The sequence below is a fragment of the Phoxinus phoxinus genome (assembly GCF_949152265.1).
Source record: "Phoxinus phoxinus genome assembly, chromosome: 21".
Taxonomy (NCBI): Eukaryota; Metazoa; Chordata; class Actinopteri; order Cypriniformes; family Leuciscidae; genus Phoxinus; species Phoxinus phoxinus.
In genome coordinates this window covers 10,052,165-10,074,477 of record NC_136896.1, presented here as the reverse complement: position 1 = coordinate 10,074,477, position 22,313 = coordinate 10,052,165, and the positions used below count along the sequence as shown (strand labels likewise).

At 36.8% G+C, this 22,313-nt stretch overlaps 1 protein-coding gene across 3 annotated transcripts; it reads left to right on the top strand.

Annotated features, from left to right (window-relative positions):
- The first annotated feature begins 5,134 nt into the window (after positions 1–5,134).
- Positions 5,135–21,873, top strand: LOC306989968 (FERM domain-containing protein 6). 3 transcript variants are annotated; one of them, XM_079596092.1, is made up of 13 exons: positions 5,146–5,233; positions 5,525–5,615; positions 5,783–5,862; positions 6,929–6,987; positions 8,484–8,664; positions 8,784–8,939; positions 12,772–12,840; positions 13,262–13,330; positions 13,445–13,607; positions 13,888–14,013; positions 17,137–17,295; positions 20,773–20,818; positions 21,736–21,873. In XM_079596092.1, exons 1-12 carry the CDS (start codon positions 5,165–5,167, stop codon positions 20,802–20,804), a joined length of 1,254 nt encoding a protein of 417 aa, XP_079452218.1. In that variant the 5' UTR covers positions 5,146–5,164; the 3' UTR covers positions 20,805–20,818; positions 21,736–21,873. The 3 variants fall into 3 exon arrangements, 2 of the variants coding, with proteins under 2 accessions (XP_079452218.1, XP_079452219.1); XR_013795787.1 differs by lacking the exons at positions 20,773–20,818; positions 21,736–21,873 and adding an exon at positions 17,753–17,847 and having other exon boundaries at positions 5,135–5,233; positions 13,888–14,028; XM_079596093.1 differs by lacking the exons at positions 20,773–20,818; positions 21,736–21,873 and adding an exon at positions 17,753–17,874.
- Positions 21,874–22,313: the final 440 nt, after the last annotated feature.

Sequence of the window (22,313 nt, the reverse complement as noted above, 5' to 3'; positions counted from 1 at the left end):
GTACCAGTTCTGCCAGTGAAAGCCCTTGTTTTTGAGCTAAATCAGGGGTCTTTATAGCTCTGAATGTTACTATGGACTCAGACAGTTTGGTTTTAGTTTTTAACTTAGATCAGTACATGAATGTCACCTTCAGTTTTAGCAAACTTTCATCATCGGGATGACGGCTAGTGTATGGAAATCTTTAAAAAAAGGGCATTTAATTTTTCTTGTAAAGAAATTGACATTCTCTGTACTTGATTTTGTTTCAGAGAACAAATTCTATGTATATTATCTGTTAGTAGCAGTCACGTGAAAAGGAAATAGTGACTCATTCTGCAAATCGTGCAGCAAACTTCTAAAGTTACTGAGAAATGTGAGCCATGAAAATGTTTACTTTCGATTGGATGTCCATGAAGGATAGTTAGTTACAAGGATAGTGTAATACAACAAACAATAGAATCATATAATGGTTTTAGCAGCAGGCCAGGAGGATCTTGAGGCCATCAACTAGGCGGGTAACGTTACTGGAAACTGAGCTTGAATGCTTCTGCTTGGCTGACCATCACAAGATCTAATTTGTAATATTTGGAGGAGGTTCTATTGCTGCCAAGAATTTTTATTCCCTCCTCAGTTACTGGTATATTTTATTTTGGAGTTAAGATCCTCGGCAGCAAGTCTACTGTAGCGTGTGTGCATGTGTGCAATATGTCTGTAGTATGTGAATTAAACTGTATTTATGCCACAAATCTGTCTCAAAGCACAAAATAACCAGAATACAGATAAAGGCATGTTGCCTTAAGAACCACTTACCGGTACTCAAAAAGTGCAATATTTTGTTGGCTGTAGTATGAATCGAAAGGTAAATGTTGAGGATACCCTGTACTGTCCCAAAACTACAATTGTAACACACAAGTCTTTATTAGCTGATGTTTCGAAAACCTTTTCTGCTGATTTATCATTTCCAACTTCGTTTGTCATGTGTTTTGCATTATCCCGAATTTGATCGCATGCTTGTTTTGACAAGTCGTTGAAGAAAACTCCTTTGTGCGTCAGCCTGTAGATGTTGCTACGCGATGGACCTGTTTTTACTGTGAAAGAATGTAGTTGGCAGACATACACACATTACGTAGGCTACTGGGAGACTTTGAAATAAGATCCGGGGTTCCCATGGTCATGGAAAAATGGCATATTTCAAGGCTGAGAGTTCCAGGGCTAGGAAAGTCGTGGAATTTTACATAAGTGCTCAGTTGTAACTTGTAATAATCCTAATCCTAACCTAAATAATAGAATATAGAAGCTAATGTGTCACGTGATAAGTGCTCAAACTGCTGAATATATAATGGGTTTGAAGCGATATTGAAAATGTCTTTGAGATAACTGAATTAAAGCTGTGAAGGTTAGTTACATTTTTAAAATGAAAAGGCATATTGTTTATTATACACAAGGCATTTTTGGTCAAAATAGTTGCTCTGTCTGTCAATACGGCCTCAAACATTAAGGTTAAAATGGCAATACAACGGCTCTTCTGAATAGAATAATAGCTTACTACTTACTAAATATTGTGCAGTATATACTGGATACTACCTATTAATCATTTGGATTTATTTCACATTTTAAAACTGACCATCAGATTGCATAATAAATTAAAAATATATTTTCAATTTTGAGTCCTTGTAAAGGCAGTCTAATCCAATAAATCCAGAAATTTTAAAAATCACTGCTGATATTATTTACCATTCATTTGAAACGCATTGTAAATGCATTGCATTGTGAGATGCAGTGCTCCACGCCATAAGCTCTCATATATGATGCTCAATAGGTCACATGGCTTTTCTATGCATACTATAGTGCTGCAATAGTAGGCCTAACAGTCCTATTCTGAATATAGCCAATGTTTTTTGAGTCAAGAGAGGTAAAATAGATCAAGTATGTGATTCCTAACTCTTCTCTACAGTGTGTGAATGTGTTCAATATGCACTGAAGATTGTATTTTTGAAATGACTATAAACAGCCACATGCATTAATCTCTCCCAGACAGCAATAAGACATTTATCATGTGTCCCCCTGTCCTTTAACGCTGTTGTCATATTACTCTCAGTCTCTACCCAACTGGTAATTGCTCAACGATTTATCAAAAGATCCCATTTGTGCTGTGAACAATATAGATTTGAGGTGTTATTTTAAACCAGTCCTAGTCACATTTAATGTTCTGATATCAAATTATGTGTTTGTTTTCCTCTACGTTTTTAAATCAGCTTTGTATATAATTTAGTTTCTATCCCACAGTTGTCTTGTGGGATGGGTGAGTTTACTAAATCAAACTCTGTTTGGTTGTCTTTTGGTTAACCTCTGTCGATTCTTAACAAAACGCTGTATATCTGCAGACAGAATGCTGTTTATGAATGCCTTTATGCTGTTCAACGGTTTTGTAATTTGGCATGTTTTCTGAGTGATGTGTCATTTAGTGCAAGGTTTCCCAAACTGGGGTTTATGAGTTGTCAAAAAGCTAATGAAATCCTATAAATGTAAAAAAAAAATAATAATAATAATAATTTAAAAATAAATACAGAATTAAAAAAATGTTTGGGAATCCCTGTTTTAGTGCATAATGTTGGTGGGGAACAATAACATTGAGGTCATACTCATTTTTCTTTGAAGCATTTTCATGCACTGTTATGCACCATGAAATAAATGAATGTTAACAAATAGTGAACTTAATTTTCTATGTCTGTGCCTCATTTTCCGCATTCCACTCCGTCTCGCGCACAGTTGAGTGCGCTTCAAAGTATACCCTTTTGTCCGTGAGTGCGGAAAGACGCGTTCGGCGGGGGCAGTGGAAATCCAATGATCTTTTGTGAGGTTTTTATGACCCTTTGCAGTGCGGCTCTTTCAGCCATTGAACAGTTTCCATACCAGACTGTAATGCAATACGTTAGTATGCTTTCTACCGTACAATGGTAGAAGCACTTCAGCAGTCTGGCAGAGAGATGGGCCTTCCTCAATGTGCTGAGGAAGTAAAGTCTCTGTTGGGCTTTTTTTAACCAGGGCAACAGTGTTGACGGTCTACTTGAGGTCCTCACTGACATGGAGGCCCAATAATTTAAAGCTGGTCACTCTCTCTACCTCCTCACCCCGTATTTCCAGTGGCTGAAGCTCCTCCCGGTGTCGCCTGAAATCTATTATTAGCTCCTTTGTCTTCTTGATGTTGAGAGACAAGTTGTTATTTGCACACCACTCAACCAATCTACATACCTAATCTCTGTAGTCCGCCTCACTGCCATTTGAGATGAGCCCCACCACTGTTGTATCGTCTGCAAATTTTCTAATTGTGTTACTGGGGTGAATTGGTATACAGTCATGCTTAGGGAGTGAAGGAGGGGGCTCAGCACACATCCTTGCGGTGCTCCAGTGCTAAGGGTCAGGGTTGAGGAAATGTGCGTGCCCAGTCTCACAGTCTGTGAGCGTTCTCTGAGAAAGTCCATGATCCACAAACACAGTTGATTGCAGAGGCCCAGATCCAGCATCTTTGTGAATAGTCTGCTAGGAACGATGGTATTAAAAGCAGAACTATAATCTACGAATAGCATCCTTATATGTATCCTTCTGCTCCAGGTGTTTCAGTGCAGTATAGAGAGTAGTATTTATTGTATCCTCTGCCGATCTATTTGACCTGTATGCATATTGATGGGGGTCTAAAGTGGGAGGAAGTGCATAATTAATGTGTCCCAGAATTAATCTTTCAAAGCACTTAGATATGATAGGTGTAAGTGCTATTGGTCTATAGTCATTCAGGGAAGTGATGTTGGACTGCTTTGGCACTGGGATAATGGTAGCCGTTTTCAGGCAGTCTGGTACGGCATTGTGTGCAAGTGAGAGATTAAAAATGTCTTTCCAGGTCCAGCAGCCTTCTTGGCATTCACAGTTTTTCAAACTCACGTGACCTCATGTGTTCGGAGGGTAAGCGTGCTGTCAGCAGAGTCTAGCTGTGGTGAAGCTACATTGTCCGGTCCTCTCTCAAATCAGGCAAAGAAGCAATTTAATTCCTCAGCCAACATAGTGCTGCATGCTGTCAGTGGTTCTCTGCTTCCCCTGAAGTTGGTTATATGATGCACACCCTGCCACGTATGTCGTGTCCCTAAAAGTAAAGTGCTCCTCAATCTTCTTCTTGTATGCAGCTTTGGCTGATTGAGCTTTGGTTGTGTCTGGAAGCACTGTACAGTTCTCACGAGATCTAAAAGCTGCATCACGGTCTCTCAGAAGAAGTTGGACCTCCTTAGTCATCCATGGCTTCCTGTTTGTGTAGACACGGATGTGTTTATTGGTTACACTTTCCACGCAGAATCTGATATAAAAAAGCACAGGAGATGTGTATACATCTAGGTCCTGCGTTAAGAACAAACTCCAGTCAGTGCTTTGAAAGCAGTCCTGCAGCTGTGAGGATGCTTCCTCCGGCCAGGTTTTAACCGTTTTAATAACAGTTTGCTGTTTCTTAATGATTTATAGTCCTCATATTCTCATACTTCAATTATTATCATTATTATCCCCACAGTCTCGCTCATTTCTCAATGTCAGTGCTGCGTAAAAAAGGTTTAATCCAGCATAAACTGATTGATATGGTCTCGTTGGCTATCAAGTCTCCAAGACTGACGAGCTGGTATAAACTCCTAAAAACCAGGAGACCAGCTAAGAACTGCAAGCTAGTTTAAGCCTCTTATTTTTTTTCCCCAGCAATGAATATAAACATGTAACGTTAGACTTCTTTATAAAAGGGAGGGCATCAAGGAGAGATCGACGAGAACTCTGCCTCCCCCGATGACAACAATTTAAGGAGGCCATGAAAAGAGGACCTAAGAGCACATCCACAAGCAGAGGTTTGAGTGTTATTCTGCCAAATAACACAAAACTAAACATGACTGTTGGGTTGAGTGTATGAAAATGCCCAGACTGACAGGCTGGTGAACCCCTAAAAGCCCTCTAAAATCAGCAAGGCTAGGAGACCAGCTAAGACATGCAAGCTAGTTTAAGCTTCTTCTTTTCCGCCCCAGCAATGAATATTAACATGTAGACTTCTTTATATAAAAGGGAGGGCATTAAGGAGAGATAGACGAGAACTGCCCACGACGACAATAATTTAAGAGACCAGCAGACCACTAAAGAAGAGAACCTCGTAGAGAGCACATCCACAATGAAGAACCAAAGCAGAGGTCTGAGTGTTATTCTGCCAAATAACACAAAACTAAACATGACTGTTGGGGTGAGTGTGTGAAAATGTTTTTATACTTTATCACAGAGATATTGAGATGAATATCTGACATGGAGTGACGATTTAAGAGTTGCAGACTCTTTTATGTTTGTTAGAAAGTTATATTTTTGCATGTGTCATTGGATTTTGTTTAGCTTTTTCCATAAAACTGCATGTTGTCTTTGTAATGTAGTTATTCAAGTTACAGGCCTGCTTAAAAAACAGCCTAAACTGTCTTTCTGGTTAATTTATGCTAGCCTATATGTAGTATGTCTTATTTGTTATATCATGTCTGTATTACAGCTTAAGGACAGAGGTCAAGATGTGTTCAACCAGGTGTCTGAGCTACTCGTGGTCTCAGATCTTCATCTCTTTGGTCTGAGTGTTGTAAAGGGTATGTGGTTTCCGTCTGTTTGTTTGTGTATGTGAAACTGCCAACTGAGCCTTTTTTGTTTGAGTGATTTGACTAAATGCTGAGCTAGACAAAAAACAAGGATGAAGGGAGTGACAGTTCTGTTTGTCTAACCATATCGTCTCATACTGTTCTTTCCGTTTTACCAGACAATCAACCGCTTTTCCTAGATCTGGAGCAAAAATTGTCCTTGTACCTCCCAAAGTCCTGGAGAAAGAATACATCAAAGGTAATCAAGCACAAATAAATACTTTAATGCATTCTTCGTTGTCACATGATCTTTCAGAAATCAGTCTGTGCTGTTTTGGTGTTACTTTAAAAAAAATATTATTCAGTTTACTATTAATTCAATTATTAATATGCTTAATATTTTGTGGAAGCTGCCACATTACATTTTTTTAAGGATTCATTGATGAATAGGAAGTTCAAAACAACATAATATATTTTAAATGGAAATCTCGTGTAGCAATGTAAAAGTCTTCTACTGTCACTTTTAAATCAGTTTAATCAATCCTTGTTGATGTCACGGTGTGGGTTTTGTACCTTGTTGTTGTCTGTCATGTGATTCCCTGTTTGCCATGTGTCTTGTTAATTGTCTGTTCATTGTTCCCATGTGTTTCTGATTAGCCACGCCCCCTTGTTATCTTGTTTAGCTTGTTTGTCTGTGTATTTATACCTCTGTGTTTCAGTTGTCGGTTGTCGGTCGTTGCTTGCTGTAGCTTGTAGCTGTTTCTTGTTCCTTGTTTCTTTCCTGAGTTTCCTGTTCTGTTGTTTGTTAAATATAGTGCGTGCATGTGGATTCTCTCTCAGCTTCGTCCTTCCCGCATCGTAACAGTTGAATTAAATTAATTTCTTTAAAAAAAAGACTAAAAAGTTAACCTATTTCTTTAAAAGTGCTGTATTTCTTTGAAATTCACCACTGAATGTTACAGTACATGATGCGTGGTAAATACTGTAATGACTAGGTCTATAATTACATCCCAAGGAGATAATGTTCAGCTCGTGAGTGGCTGGGAATTTTCTGGTTTGGGTGACATCACTATTGATGAATAATGACTATTCTAGAGTTAATATTCTGGTAAATTAGGGAGTTATTATCTAAAGCCCTCTAGTGGTCAGGAACACTTCCGTTGTGTTGTAGCTTATTTCCGTTGTGTTGTGGCTTGATTTCGGTGTGTTATGAACATATGTTTGCTTTTTAAATTTCGTTGTGTTGTGCACTATGGGCAACCGTACACTAGAGATGTAACATGCATCCTTAAGATTTTTATTCATTCATGTATTTACTTTCATAGGAGGAAGTAGTTCTCTCTCTGAAAGTGCAGTACTTTGTAGAAAATGCTCAACTAATTGTGTAAGTACTTTTTTTTCCCAGCCGTTGATGTGAGATGTTTGTTTTCCTTATCCATCATTTTGCCCTTCTACTTATAGGATATTGTGTCCAATGATATGTCACCTTACTTTGTGTCACTTTGTGTTAACACATTTCTCAAAACATTAGCACAACATTTTTACTTATACATCGTTCACGAAATTTTTTTTTTTTTCCTGAAATGTTTTAGTTGGATGTTTTAAATTGTACAGATTGTTTAGAATGTTCAAGGAATGTTCAAAAGTAACATTCCCATATGTTTGCAGAATGATAAAATGGAATTAACGTTAATTTCTTCAATTTCATTTAACTTTGTTAAATTAATAATGTTTGCATAACCAAGGACAAAAAAGTTTTTAAAGCATTTAAAAAAAATGGCCAGTAAGTGTTTGTCCTGAAATATTCCGTAAAAATTACCTTATAAACCTCATGTTTACCTTATAAAAATCATTAACGATTTTACAGCAAAAAAGCACATGTTCCACAACCTGAAGTTTTTATTTTTATTTTTTAGAATTAGCTAAAAAAGTATAAACTATCAATTAGACGACAGAAAGCATGTAGTAGATTGTGTAAAACAGGTTTTTCAGTTTTGATCATGTTGATAATTAGAAGCCGTAGACATTTATCAAATATGATGCAGGCTTTATAGGGTTAATATCCCACTAATTAAGCAGCTACTCGCCAAATAAATGAACAATAAATACATGCATTGCATACATAAATACATGTACATGAAGTATTGGTTTCACTTTACAATACATTTTTTATTAGTCGTAATATTAATTTCTACGTGTTCAAAGTACATTTTAACTTTTCAAGATGTATAAATTAAAATGAAATTCTTAACATTAACATCAGTTAAAGGTAGGGTAGGTCAGAATTGTCTAAAAAAAAACTTTTATTCAAATTTGTTTAAACTGTCTTTATATACCAATACAAAATAAAAATGCAAGTACTCTGAAATAGAGAGTATAAAAAACTGAATGACTTTAACCTGTAATAAACACAGCTCATTAATTCCATTCACTCCCACCTAAAAACGGGTGCGCGACTGCGCGCACATGGGCAGAGCCAGTAATAGCGGCGGTAGTCATGGCGACGGAGAGTGACAGTCGCGCAAGCCAATCACTTGTTTCGTCCCGGTCGGAATTAATGAGCTGTGTTTTTTGAAGATTAAATACACTAGAGTCACTCAATCTTTATACTCTATTTTTCAAAGCACTTACATTTTAATTATGCATTGGTATATAAAGACAGTTTAAGCCAATTTGAAAAAAAGTTCTTTAGACAATTCTTACCTACCCTACCTTTAATGTATTATGAGCAAAGATGAATAAACAACGAACAATACTATCTCTATCAAATATTATTAATGCTGTAAATGTTGGTTTATGATACCTATGCATTAACCACTGTTTAACTGTGTAAAACTGTTTTAAGTGTCAGTTTTTAAACCGCTTGTTTCATTCTCAAAGAAACAGTGAAGCCCGTCAGCTGTATTATGCTGAACTTAAAGGGAGAGTTTTGAGATCTGAGTGCTTTGAGCAAGAAGGATTATACTTTCAGCTGGCTGCATACGCCCTGCAAGCTGACCTGGGAGACTACGAAGAACCAAACTTTGCATACTTCAGCCCACAGGGCTTTTTCCCTTTTTGGGTGAGGTTGTTTCCGTTTGCTGGTTTTAATTTGTGGGGCTGAAAAAAACTTGGTCACCCATTCTTATTGTGCACAAACTGTTGTTAAAACTAATGATGTTTTCATTGTGACACTGACAGATCATACAGAAGCGTGGGAATGATTATATCCTGAAGCACATCCCAACCCTGCACAGGGAGCTTAAGGGAATGTCATCCAGCGAGGCTGCCTTACATTTCATGCAAGAAGCGTTGACCTTGAGTGATGTGCCCATCACCATCTATAGAATGTTCAAAGTTAGTGACTTTTTTAACACAAGTCCACTGTTCAGAAGTGTTGTATTAATCGAGGCCAGACTAGACTGGAGTCTTGAGTCCAAGACCACATTTTCAAGTGCACTCGGACTTGACTAGTCATAGAAAATATGGTCTTGGGACTCAGACTTGACAGTCTTTTCTGAACTAGTACAACTCTATCAGTCCCCAGACAGCTACGTACATAGTATACAGACGGTTAGTCTGTGGAAGCCCCGTCACGTGATGTGAATTTAGCCCGGTGGGGAAAACATTGCCTTGGCGCTAATTGAAATACATGGGACAATCGTGCTGAAGAGTTGCTGTGTCGTTTTCTGTACCGCCAATAAACAAACAAATTATGAATTGAAGTTCTACATCCTTCCTAATAAACACAAAGAACCGGAAAGGAGGAAAAAATGGCTACAAGCAATAAGGCGTGAGAATGATCAAGGGAAATTGTGGAATCCTGCTACAGCTACCGCGATGTCTTACCTGGAGATTCAACCAGATAACAAAATATGTCTGGAAACGACACCTCTGGCCATTTGGTTGGGTCATTGACCCAGTTTTTAATTAAATAAGGGCAATCATAAACTATTGCAGTTCTTTTTGAAATGTACCGTTGCCAGTCGGCAGGCGTCAATGACTCGCAATATGACATTTTTGCCATTCAAATACACACAATGTTCGCAGTGTTCCCGCCCCCACGCCCCCAACTATGACTAGATGCCGACTGTATGTATCGGCCCGGATCTGGCCCACATCTGGTACACCTGGAATCCAGGTTGGGCCAGATCTGGGCCAACACTACTGTCTGGGTCAAGCTAGAGTTGTGCACCACTCAGACCTAAACTGAAAATGCTTTTTCAGTTTGAATGTAATTCCTGAACTTGAATTGAGGTATGCAAACAGAAAACAGAATTGAAATTAAGGAAATAGTATTAAACTGATTTGACAGGAATTCAAATAAATTTAAACAGAAAAGCAAAGTTTATCTTTGGTTTGACAAAATGTATTTAATATTATATTTTAAATATATTTAATAATTTCATAATATTTAATAAATCAACTTTTACTGACCAAAGTGGAAGAACACTTAGTTTGGTTACTCGGATTAGGGTCTAATTATCACTATAATGTAACTATTAGCCTCAATAAACTTCTAATTACTGCTTATTAATAGTTAGTAAGGTGGTTCTTAAGTTTAAGTATTGGGTAGGATTAAGGGATGTAGAATATGATCATGCAGAACAAGGCATATGTGCTTTATAAGTAGGCCTACTGACTATGACGGATCGTCTGCCTCTCCCTCGTAATCAGAGCCACCCTATCCAAGGCCAATTTATACTTCTGCGTCGGGTGCGCGCAGTAGGTACGGCGTATACGCATAGACGTATACCATACGCCGTACCCTTCGCCCGTACCCTGACGCGCACTTCCTCAAAAATGTAACTACACGTCGCGACAACGCGGACCGCAAGATCTGTGATTGGTCGGCTTGGTAGCATTGCGTTTTCATCCTACGCATTTCCGGCGTGTTCTTCTGCACCGCCCGCCATTTTTAAATTCAGACAGTAATTTCACTAAAATTGACTGTTTTTCCAACTCGATAAGCTCCAGCTCCAACATGATCCGCTCTCTTTCAGTCGCCATTGCTTGTAGTAGCCAAATCAAAACAGCCACGAGGAATCTATACACAGTGGAACATTAAAACTGACGGGCTAGGATGCTGTTCCTCCGTTGTCGGGGCCCATAGAAGCTGCGAAGTTGCGATGCCGAAGCGTGCGACCGCCGGACACCGCTCCCTTACCTGGACCCATCCCATCTCTTCACTACCCTTCCTTCACGATTCCCTGGCTGGCACGACAAGCTAGGACACCAGATCTCCTTTATTTTAACACTTTAATATGCCTCTCCGTGGCTTGACACCACTTCCACTGTGTCTGCCGTTAGCTCCTCCTGCCACAGTACTAATAAACAAAATTCAGAACTGAAGGATTGGATGCTTTTGTCACTACTCTAAAAATCACTACACTAAATGTCACTACAGACATTTTGAGGGCGCTTAAACGTCATCACATCTCAGCCATAGAGAGAAAGAGTTGCGACACTCCCATAGACCTCTGTTGTAAAAAATGGCGGTGCTTTTAACCGCCTACTTCCAGGATTTGATGATCGGATTAGTTCCAAACACTGTCATTTGGGCGTTGAACTCCATTCACTTACACATTGGTGCGCGTCGAGTTGTTCCAGAGCCAAGTTGCTGAAATATCGAATTTTGAATTGTCAACTGTCTATATTGTTTCAGAGGCCCTTTGCGATGCTTATACTGGTCTTCATTTGTATATGCACAGCGTAATTATTTATATTTTATCTTGGTTGTTTCAACCAATTTTCTAGCATTGCCTGCTTGCTAGTTAGCTATCGCGACTTCGCCAGCTGTGAAGGTAGCATCTAATTAGTTCGGTAATGAATCGCTACCACCTTTATAGCAACTTTTATTTAATAGAATTTTTGGGATATACTAACTTTTCATTTATTGTCTTGAGTGAAGCGGCTTGTGAGAACAATGCTGGACCTCTAGGATTGTTATGGCCATCACCAGTCCTGTCTGTTTCATGGATCACCTGCCCCTGGTTTTTGTTTTTCTTGTTCACACACACTCACACAAGCACACATTTTTGTTGTCTGTTATTGTTTAATAAAAAGTATTTTATTTGAAAACCTTAATTTGTATCAGCCATGCTTAATTGATGTCTCAATAGCTGTAACAGAAGTTACAAGTGTTTTGTTAGTTAATTGCTTAAGTTACTTGGATTGAGTTACGGCTAACCTTACACTAACCCAGTGCCATAGAGAAAAATCTTCACTCTGCACTTACATATAGACCCAAACATAATCTGTTATAGTTTTGATGTGTATGGCTTCATCTTAAAATTATAGCATAATACAGCCCAGTTGTGCTAAAATAAATATCATGAGACGTCCATCATCAGATGAATGATATGGAAAAGTTAAGTTAGAACCGCTAAAGCCAGTGCTACTACCCATGCGAACATGAACACTAAGCTTTTCCCTCCAAAAATATAGCCTAAAACTTAGTTAAGTAATATACAGTACCTCGTTGCCTCTCCAAATGCAAAACTGAATTAACAAAATGCAATAACAGCTGAAAAAGTAGTTGGGTGTGTGTTTTATTTTATATTTTCCGTTCAATAATGCAATCGCTGCTGTCTGTCCCATAGAAGAACATGACAGCCAGCGTATGTTTTGGAACTATTGGGGCTTACATGAACCACGTGACAGCCATAGCGGCGACATCAAAGAGTGTCGCAACTCTTTCTCTCTATGGCTCTGGGATAAACTATAGGCCTACTCACAAGTCTGCTTTTAAAGCCTCATTGTGTTTATAATCGCGTTCTTGCAAACTATTTTAACTCAAACTAAAAGTCAAAACGTTTTTGGAAAATGGTGGTGACGTTAAGGTCTTCTTTTGGCAATTGTATTGAGGCTTCAAAATTCATAAAAGTTGTGTTCGTTTGTGAAGATTATCTTGATAAACAAAGCTTTTGTTGGTCACAAAGCTTATTTTCTGTAATGATCCAAAAGGTAGGCTAATCGAAAATTCTGGTTGGTCTACAGAAATACTCGCTATATTGAAAAGTAGCCACTTCTTCTTCTCTCTTCTGAATGTTGCCCAACCCTGATTTAAACATCCGTCTTACCGATGTTCATCATGTTTCACTGATAAGAATCTCTGTAACTGTCAGTTTCAGACACACTCTCTCTTTCTTTCCATTCCTGCCCCTCATCTCTGTCCCTGCTGTCTCAGGAAAAAAAGAATAAAGCGCAAGGTTGTATCCTCATAGGCTTGGCTTCTGGAGGACTGCAGATCTCTGAGGTAAGTCTAAATTCAAGGCCAGTTACATTCAGTGTTGAAGGTAATGCATTACAAGTAACGTGAGTTACATAATCAATTGTTTTTTTCAAGCAACTTTTAAGTAATGCATTATTTTAAATTAAATTAACATAAGACACTTTGTTTTCCCATTAATTGACTGACACTTTAATTTAACTTTCACCAACACTGGATACATCATTCATGCCACCCGTATAGAACTGGACAGACTAATCATTTACTACCCATAAATGTTAAGTTTTCTATAAAACCAGCACCAACCAGTAGGCTATAAACTGACCGAGAACAGAATAGAAATTCATGCGAGTCTAATCCAGTCTTTTCTGTAGGGTTGAATAACGATTCCTCAAAGCGTACATGCACATCCCCCTTATACAGATGTGTCTTCATTTTTACTCTCCAGACGCTGAATGGAAAACAACAGTTTCTATATGACATGCCATGGTCAGACATTCATTCCATTACGTTTCAGGTGATCATTGCATTGTTACCGTTTACAAATTCAACAATCACTTGTGACATAAGTACATTACAGTACGTCTGTTTTGCGGTTTAAGAATGATTTGTCATCTTGGTTGCACTACAGGGCAGGAAGTTTGACATTCGTGCTGAGGGCTTACGTGAGCAAAAGATGGTGTTCTATAGTTTTTCTGTCCTTCATGCCATAAACCTGCTCCAGCACATAAGCAACAGTCACCGGCTGCATCTGAACACAAAGCCCTTGGTCATGCGGCTCAAGGAAAAAAACGGTCAGTTCAAAAGAAACACAAAGCTGTGGAGGAGGGTGGTGCTGCAGAGCAAAAAGATTCAGGATCTGTTGTGGTTGACTGTCTACTAAGCTTTTTCCACCTACACATTTAATAAAACAATATTAATAACTGCTGTAAAAGTAATGATGATTATCCGTGCATGTAAATAGTGATAATGTACACAACTATACTGTAAATTGTTAACTTTATTATTATTCCTTTGTTTATTTGAATATTTTACATAACTAGACATATTTTTTTCCACACACTCTGGTTTTAGATAGAGGGACACACAGAGAGATGTACATCACCGATGGAGCTGATCTGGACATGGACGACAGTGATGATGAGCTTCCATCAATGAAATTCCTCTTGGACCAGATGCGAACCACTGGCACCACTGAATGTATGTGAAATGAATGTGTTGCCACTGAATGTGGCAACACATGGACTTAGAGTTTGTTTGTTTTAGAGGCTGGACAAAACAAAATGGCAGCGGTTTGACTGCGGAGCCATTTGTATGTCTGATGTGAGAAGCCAAATTGTGAAACCATAAAATATATCCTAAATATGCTTATTTTGAACAATACATGTTGCATCAATATTAACTTGATATTTCACAAACCATGAAAATAGTTAAATACATGGGAGCATAAAATATAATAAGAATCTAGATGTCACCTTGCCTCAGGAGGTCTTCCACAGTAACCACTGCTGCATGCCTCTTGCAACAACAACAAAAAAACATGTGTAACTCTATGGAAAATAATGCCAAATGTTCTTGAATTGAATTACTTGAAATAATATGCATTGCATTAACCATGCTTGCATTTTAATGCTTTGTATTTTTAGGGCCTGCATTTTTATGAGCTGAAATTCAACGTGGTCGTATATTTAAGCTGTGAATATTTAAATTCAAAACATTTCACACACATTTTCATATTTTTTTTAATTCAACAATCCATATTCACCTTTCAGATTTCACTTCCAAAATATGAATTCTGTTTAAAAATACAACCTATAATATTCGACAGTCAAATTACGGTCCATTTCATTTCGCTTTAAAATATGCTTCCACAAATTCAGTGATACAAATTCGACAGACAATTCAACATTTCACATCCGGGAACTGCAGGAATAGCAGTAGAGTACTGTCATATACCGTTTATATACTGTCTATGTCATATACTGACGCTTTGACAAAACGTCTACATCCAACGCACATGGCACCCTTTAGCGTCAATATGAGAAGCAGATGAAAAAATGGGCCAGAAGGCGCCTCCTAGCGGTCTAACCCTAACACTACCCCAGACCTAAACCCTTTATATACTGTCTATGCCTAAACCCATACTGTCTATGCCTAAACCCAACCATAACTGTGCGTGTCATATTGACGCTAAAGGGTGCCATGTGCGTTGGATGTAGACGTTTTGTCACAAGTACGGTGGCCCAGTAGTGCACAACACAACCCAGTAGTGCACAACACAATTTAAAAAGCAAACATAAGTTCACAACACAACGAAATTAATCCACAACACAACGAAATAAAGCCACAACACAACGGAAAATCTACAACACAACGGAAATAAAGCCACAACACAACAGAAAATCTACAACACAACGAAATTAATCCACAACACATCGGAAATGCTCCCGACCACTAGAGTGCTCTTGGAGCGCGGTTAGTTTTCTTAGCCATTGTTCTATTGAGTCAGCAGTCTAAAAATATATAAACACCACGATTAATTTTAACAATATGTATAGCATTGTATATCGACATTTATTAATTCAAAATCACCTATGTGCATTATATATTTATACTCTAGAAGGCTTTGATGCGCTACCACAGCGCATGATCCCAAAAGGAACGTCTGCCAATTCCTCCAAGTTGTTAAAACGTATAATTTGTATTAATTAAAATTACTTTTAACATTCAAAAACAGACATGTTCAAAATCCAAAGCTTCACTGTATTTGATAGTAGATCGACTGACTTAAATACAGGTGGCTTTTTTCCAACACCCTTCATGTATTTACAGTAAACAATTATTTTTTAGGTAATTTCTGTAATTTTTTAAAATCTTTTTTCATGTCACAAAGTGTGTGGTTCCTAGTGACCAGACGTATTACATGTGGGATTGTGCCAATACCTTCCTGTAGCTAATTCTGCAATTCACCAAATGTTTATTTTTATTTTTATCCAAATTATATTATAATAAATTATTCGTTTGAACCACTTGGTGGAATCGCCAGACTTTTCCTTTTGGAAATGGATTTTCTGTTGTGTTGTGCCTTTATTTCGTTGTGTTGTACATTTTCTGTTGTGTTGTGGGTCATTTCCGTTGTGTTGCGGCTTAATTTAGTTGTGTTGTAGATTTTCCGTTGTGTTGTGGCTCATTTCCGTTGTGTTGTGGCTTAATTTCGTTGTGTTGTGAACTTATGTTTGCTTTTTAAATTGTGTTGTGTTGTGCACTACTGGGCCACCGTACACAAGTGTCAGTATATGACGCCCTAGGATGAGAATGCGTTGCAGCATCATAATCTCCATCTACTGTTAGTGAGCTCACCAGCAGGTGGTGCAAGCACGTGTGGACAAAGACCAAATAAAGCGAAATAAAATGGATTGAAAATTGCTTGTCGAATATTATAGGATTTATTTTTAAACAGAATGAATTAATAGTTTGGAGGTGAACTCTGAAAGGTGAATATGGATTGTAGTACAAGGAAATCCAAGGGACTCTTCTTTGGAAATGTATAAAAAGCCTTTATTAGACTGGCTATTTCATAGTAGAAAATGTAAAAAAACATGGGGAAAAAATCAACCCACGCGTAGCGGCACAATCAGCCTTCTTCAGGGTGTGTGAGGCTGATTGTGCCGCTACGCGTGGGTTGTTTTTTTCCCCATGTTTTTTTTAATTTTCTACTATGAAATAGCCAGTCTAATAAAGGCTTTTTATACATTTCCAAAGAAGAGTGCCTTGGATTTCCTTCTACTACATTTTGCTGAATTCCCAACCCCAAAGAGCTCCTTCAAAAAAACTTCCTTATGTTGAACTCCTTGAGCACACTGGACATTTTTTCTTTGTGAATATGGATTATTTAATTTTTAACAATGAAAAAATGAAAATTCAATGAAAAAACTCATAAACATACCCTCTTCCCACCATTTTTGCTAATTATTTATAGACCTTGCATCACAATGTCAGGTCAGGCCACCACAGTGACCTCTTTATTCAGTCAGCCACAGGTTTTTTTTGAGTTTCTTTTTATTATCCTCCTCTTAAACCCAAGTGAGATTTAAATCTTACAAAATCTTAGAGTAAAGTTCCTCTAGCTTCTAATGCAATTTTGCTTCTCAAATAATTTATCTTGATATAAGGATGTTTAAAAATGTAATGGAAAATAAGACACAAAAAATATATACTAATTAGGACCACTTGACCTTTGAATAACGGTCACTACTGTTTGTGACTTCAAGATGAATGTCTAAGGACCATTTATTAATGTCCCTATTTGTGTTATATGTGCAGATAGTGATGTTTCAATGGGCCCTTGTGGCTTGGAGATGAGCGTTGATGAGCCGGAAGAAATGTTTGTAGATGACCCTGAAGACATCCTGCGTTTAGTTGAGCTGGTGGAGGGTGTATCTGTGGATGGTCCTTTACTTCTGCCAATTTCTTACTGGACAGGTGAGACCAGGATGTGGTATTATGACACGTGAATGTAGCGTCTTAAATGTCACATACACTGTTTCAATAGGGTCAGCAAGATAAAAAATAAACACTTTTATTCAGTAAATACATTTACATTCAGTAAAATGATAGTAAATACATTTATAATGTTACAAAAGATTTTTATTTCAAATACATGCCGCTCTTTAAAATGTTCTGTTCATTAAAAATACTGGGATTTTATTTATTTATCACGGTTTCCACAAAAATATTAAGCCGGACAACCGCATTTAAGATTGATAGCAATAATACAGTTTTTTGAGCACCAAATCAGCATATTATAATGATTTCTGAATGATCATGTGAAACTGAAGACTGCTGAAAATTCAGCTTTTCCATTAGAAAAATACTAAAACAAACATTTAAAACAAAAATTTGAGTGGAAGTTTACATGAGTTAAATCTCCCATCTGCAGGTCACATTTAGGCTGTGGCTTATGATCGGTGCTACCCAGGAAGTGGTCTCAAGATCAACGAAAAGGAAGAGCTTTTGGAGATTCTCTTTGTGCATGATATTAATGAATTTCCACAATGCACCATTAAAAAAAAACAAAAAAAAACTGCACAAAGCATGTTGAAATCATTTTAAATGCAGGCCAACTTATACATTGTCTACCTAGCACATATTGTATAACTTTTAAGCTTTACTAAAAAACTTACCAGTGTGCATATAACTATAAGTATTGCAAAAGATTTGGAGGAAATCTTTAAATATATTTTGTAATGGAATTTCCCAAGAACTCCAAATCCCGTTGTTTTAAAGTTTATATTCTGTGAGGTGTCATGGTTGCACTATGCAAAAGCAGACTTTTTTTTTTTGTACCATCATCAAAGTGGAGTGTGTCTGTCAAAGCAAGTTCATTTAAGGAAGTAAGAGTTTGGGAGGGTGTGTACTCTGATGGCAAGCTTTCATTCATTTTCACGATGGCTCCTTGCACCTTTGTAGTGGTGAGTGATTGTGCATATCTTGTCTTTCTTTGAATGCTCTGTTAATTAATTATCACCTATTTATTTACTCCCAAAGGGGTTGAGTTGTCATTTTATAGGCTTAATCTAAGTTTGAATCATAATATGGTATCATGTTGCGATGAAAGCTTTGTACATGTGAGGTACATGATTGATAATCCAAATGCTGTGGTTTATGTTTGGCTAAATGTGCTGTAATTATGCTTTGTATCTGGCTACCGGTATTATCTTTTAGTTAGACAATTAAATAGTGTTTCATGTTTTGGCCATAGCCAGTTTAGAATAAATAGTTTTGGTTTGGATATGATAAAACACACAATATCCAGTGTAATCTTGGACCAGAACTGTGTAGAATGCCTTCCTAAAACGAATCTGGGTCTTAGCCAAGGATATGAATGTCCTCACATCCAAACAATTATTGAAGTCTCTTGAGTTTAAAAGTTTTCACTCTGCTGTGTGGAAAGTTCACCAAGTGGAAACTTTCCACTTATAAAAATCACCAAGTGGAATGTTTTTGAAGGGTTAGTCCACCCGAAAACTATCACCCTCATGTTGATCCAAACATGAATCCATTTCTGTTGAACACAAAAGACAAAGATATTTTTAAGAACTTTGGGGTGTAAACCACACTGGACCCCATTGAAGTCCATTGTATGGACAAAAACTACTGAAACATTCTTCAAAATATCTTTGGTTTTGTATTTGTAACGCAATGAGGGTGACTTAGCTATGATTATTTTCTTTCTCTGAATGATAAGCGATGAGCTCATTGAATTAAATGTTGTATAATGTTCACAAATCAATATTTTTTAAGACATCTCTTGTCAGCCATGTGGCATGTCCTGACATGCCCACTATGTAGTTCATGATGCTAATAATGCTGAAGACTTTTAACAATTGTGTTAGCAAGCAAATAATGGATACTCTACAGTAAAAGTATAAATAAGAGATGAGTAGGAAATAGGAAAACTTGGTATGCCTCATATCTTTCTCCATTCACATTTGTGAATTTACAGAATGTTCCTTTCACTGTATTATGTTAAACATTCCATTATGTTTAGAATGTTGTCTTTGTGGTATACTGAGTAATTCAGTAATGTCGGTGGACTTTAAGCCAAAGCAGTCCTATTGAATAACTGCACTAATTTTTTTTGAGAGTCACTTATGCTTTTGGTTCTTTTTTCATGAAACCTCCATCTTGATGCGCAGCCTCATTTTGTGGTTTGTGACATCGATCTTTATTTTGAATGGGGTCTGTCTTTTTGTGAACTTTTCTAAATGGGGGAATGGGCATTTAAAGAAAAATGCTTGACATGGGACTGTGCAACAAGCCAGAAAATATACTTGTCTTGTAGTTTGTGGTTGTAAGGGCTGATAGATGCGATAAACCTTGCCAAGAAATGTCATATCCTAGGGAGTGCTTCCTCTCTTCTTTAAGGTAACAAATACAATTGTCTTTGGAAGCTTTTTTATTATGCCTTCATCATTCATTTGTATGTATATACAGTGGGGGAAATAAGTATTTGACACATCAGCATTTTTATCAGTAAGGGGATTTCTAAGTGGGCTATTGACACAAAATTTCCACCAGATGTAGCCATCAAGCCAAATATTGAATTCATACAAAGAAATCAGAACATTTAAGTATACAAGTTGAGTCATAATAAATAAAGTGAAAAACAACTTTATTTGTTCTATCCTTGTCCCAGACAGTCTTTAAAAAAAAAAAATTCAAATATAAAATAGAATAATTAATCCCAGTGAAATAATCATTTACCATTTTAAATATCTACTGTAATTTTTTTGTATTTCTTTTTGAAAAATCATAAAAGGGGCTTCATTCCCACTACAACCAGCACATTTTCCCTATATACCTTTCAAAACCTTGGAATGTTTTTTTTTTTAAGTGTCTTATGCTTGCTTAAAGTTAACTGACACTTTTGATAGATTTAATGCATTTTTGCTGAATAAAAGTTTATTTGGTATAACACTTTATTTTACAGTGTCCTTAATTCCACATTACATACTGTAATAACTAATGATGCATAATTGCATGCAATTAACCAAACACTATTCCTGAACATCACCCTATAGTAAGTACATTATTTACTATTACTCAGTACTTAAATGTGTAACTACACTTTAACACAGACACCTTAAATAACTTTAAATAATATTTCCGAAAGCCTCATTAATTAACTTCACAGATACAGAATACAATACAAGTGGAGTTGGAACATGAAACCAAGCACGCAGCATTCAATATGGTGGTCATTGGCCAAATGTGATGGTTCCAACTTGCAGAAATAATACATGACCACTAATCTATGGTTAAAGTCATCTGTCAACATTCTGTCAGACTGATAACATGAGGAGTTTAGTTTAGTGTCTTTTATATATATTATGTAATATCACAATGATTTGAGTGGTATATACAGTATTTTAAAGTGTGTTTTATATCTGTTTGCAGATGCTGATTTTTTGCTTCTATCCTTGCTGTAATGCACTTCAAAATGGTAAATTCATTTTTCATTCTCCTACATTTTAATTTCTATTGGTCTATGTGTTGTGTTTGCTTGCAGTGTAAAGGTGTACTTTTTTTTCAAAGAAATCGAGCCCCATCGTGTGGTTATTGTAAGGTACTTTTTAACCTGGTGGCAGAAAGCTCTAAAACCTCAAAGCAATGTGTTCAAAACCACTTGAGCGATATACTCTGCATTCTTCCACTACAATCCCACAGTACTCACAGTGGGGAGATTTCCACTGGCAGCTCACAATTTTCAGTCACACTTTATATTATGTATCAGGTGTATTTAATTACTTTTTTTAATTTATGTACTTGTTTTTTAAACGTTGGGAACAATATACTTATTGTGTTCATGTTGTATTGCAAAACACTTTTGCTGCTATTGAGGGGGGATATGGGTAAAGTTAGGACAGGTTTGGTGTTGTGTAAGGGAAGGGTCAACAGTGTAATTAAATATTGTGTTACATGTAATTACATTTAAATTAAATCTGTAATCACATTTATCAATCACATTTAAAAAAAAATTAAAACATGTATGTACACATTAAGTGAACTGTATCAAGTGATTCATTTCAGTGTTGTTACATGGTACTCAAAGACACTTTATGGGACCCAATTTTCTGACTCTGACATAAGCAATTTTAATTTTAAGTAGCTGATTGTTTTCCACTTAAAATACATCTCTGCATTCCATTATGGTAAATAATGTATTAGAGACAGAGTGCATTGTGGGTAATAAAAAGTAAGCAATACAGTGAATTAAGAATTATTAAATGAAATGGCCAACATTTAAAAGTGTGACTGTCCTACAACTTATGTTTTTGAAATAACTTGTTGTTTTTAAATTGCACTTTTTTAATTTGATTTTAAAACCTTACTTACTCTCAAATCTGTTTTGTTTTGTAGAAAAATGCAACTTCTTTGTTGTAATGAAACCGACTGAAGAAAATGTCACTTGCTTCAGGAAGATGGAGGGACATGACCCAATTTGTGAGTCTGGTAAAGGGACATCTTCATGTCAGATTGACTACAGTCAAGGGGTCATGTGCTTAAAATGGCTAGCAGACATTGAACTGACCTGTGTGAACAATTCTCCCAAGACACTTAATGGTAATAAGTTAGACAAACCTTTTCAGCATTGTAAATTACAAATGTTAATTTTTTTATTTTCATATCTGAATATCTGTTTCTCTTACAGAAGAAAACAAGTGTGCCCGCGACCAGGAATGTGAGTCAAAAAGCAGTCATTCTTAATTTAGTTATAGTATTTATTGTGAAGCAGGTTTTTTCTGGGATGGATTGTTTAATTTAACTATTTTGTTTTGTTTTTAGCTATCAGTTGCAGTGGAGAGTACCAATCTGCTGAACGCTTTCTAAGCGCAGGTTATTTTTCTAAGTTTCCTAAGCTCATTTTATTTTGATAGGAAAACAATTTCATGGCTGCATACTAAAATGAAATGTTTGTTGTTTTTTCTATTAGTACC

Coding starts and splice junctions, on each gene's coding strand:
- LOC306989968 (XM_079596092.1), top strand. CDS start 5,165: ATGAAGAACCAAAGCAGAGGTCTGAGTGTTATTCTGCCAAATAACACA. Junction 5,863..6,928: donor GGAGAAAGAATACATCAAAG/GTAATCAAGCAC, acceptor TTACTTTCATAG/GAGGAAGTAGTTCTCTCTCT. Junction 13,331..13,444: donor TTCATTCCATTACGTTTCAG/GTGATCATTGCA, acceptor GTTGCACTACAG/GGCAGGAAGTTTGACATTCG.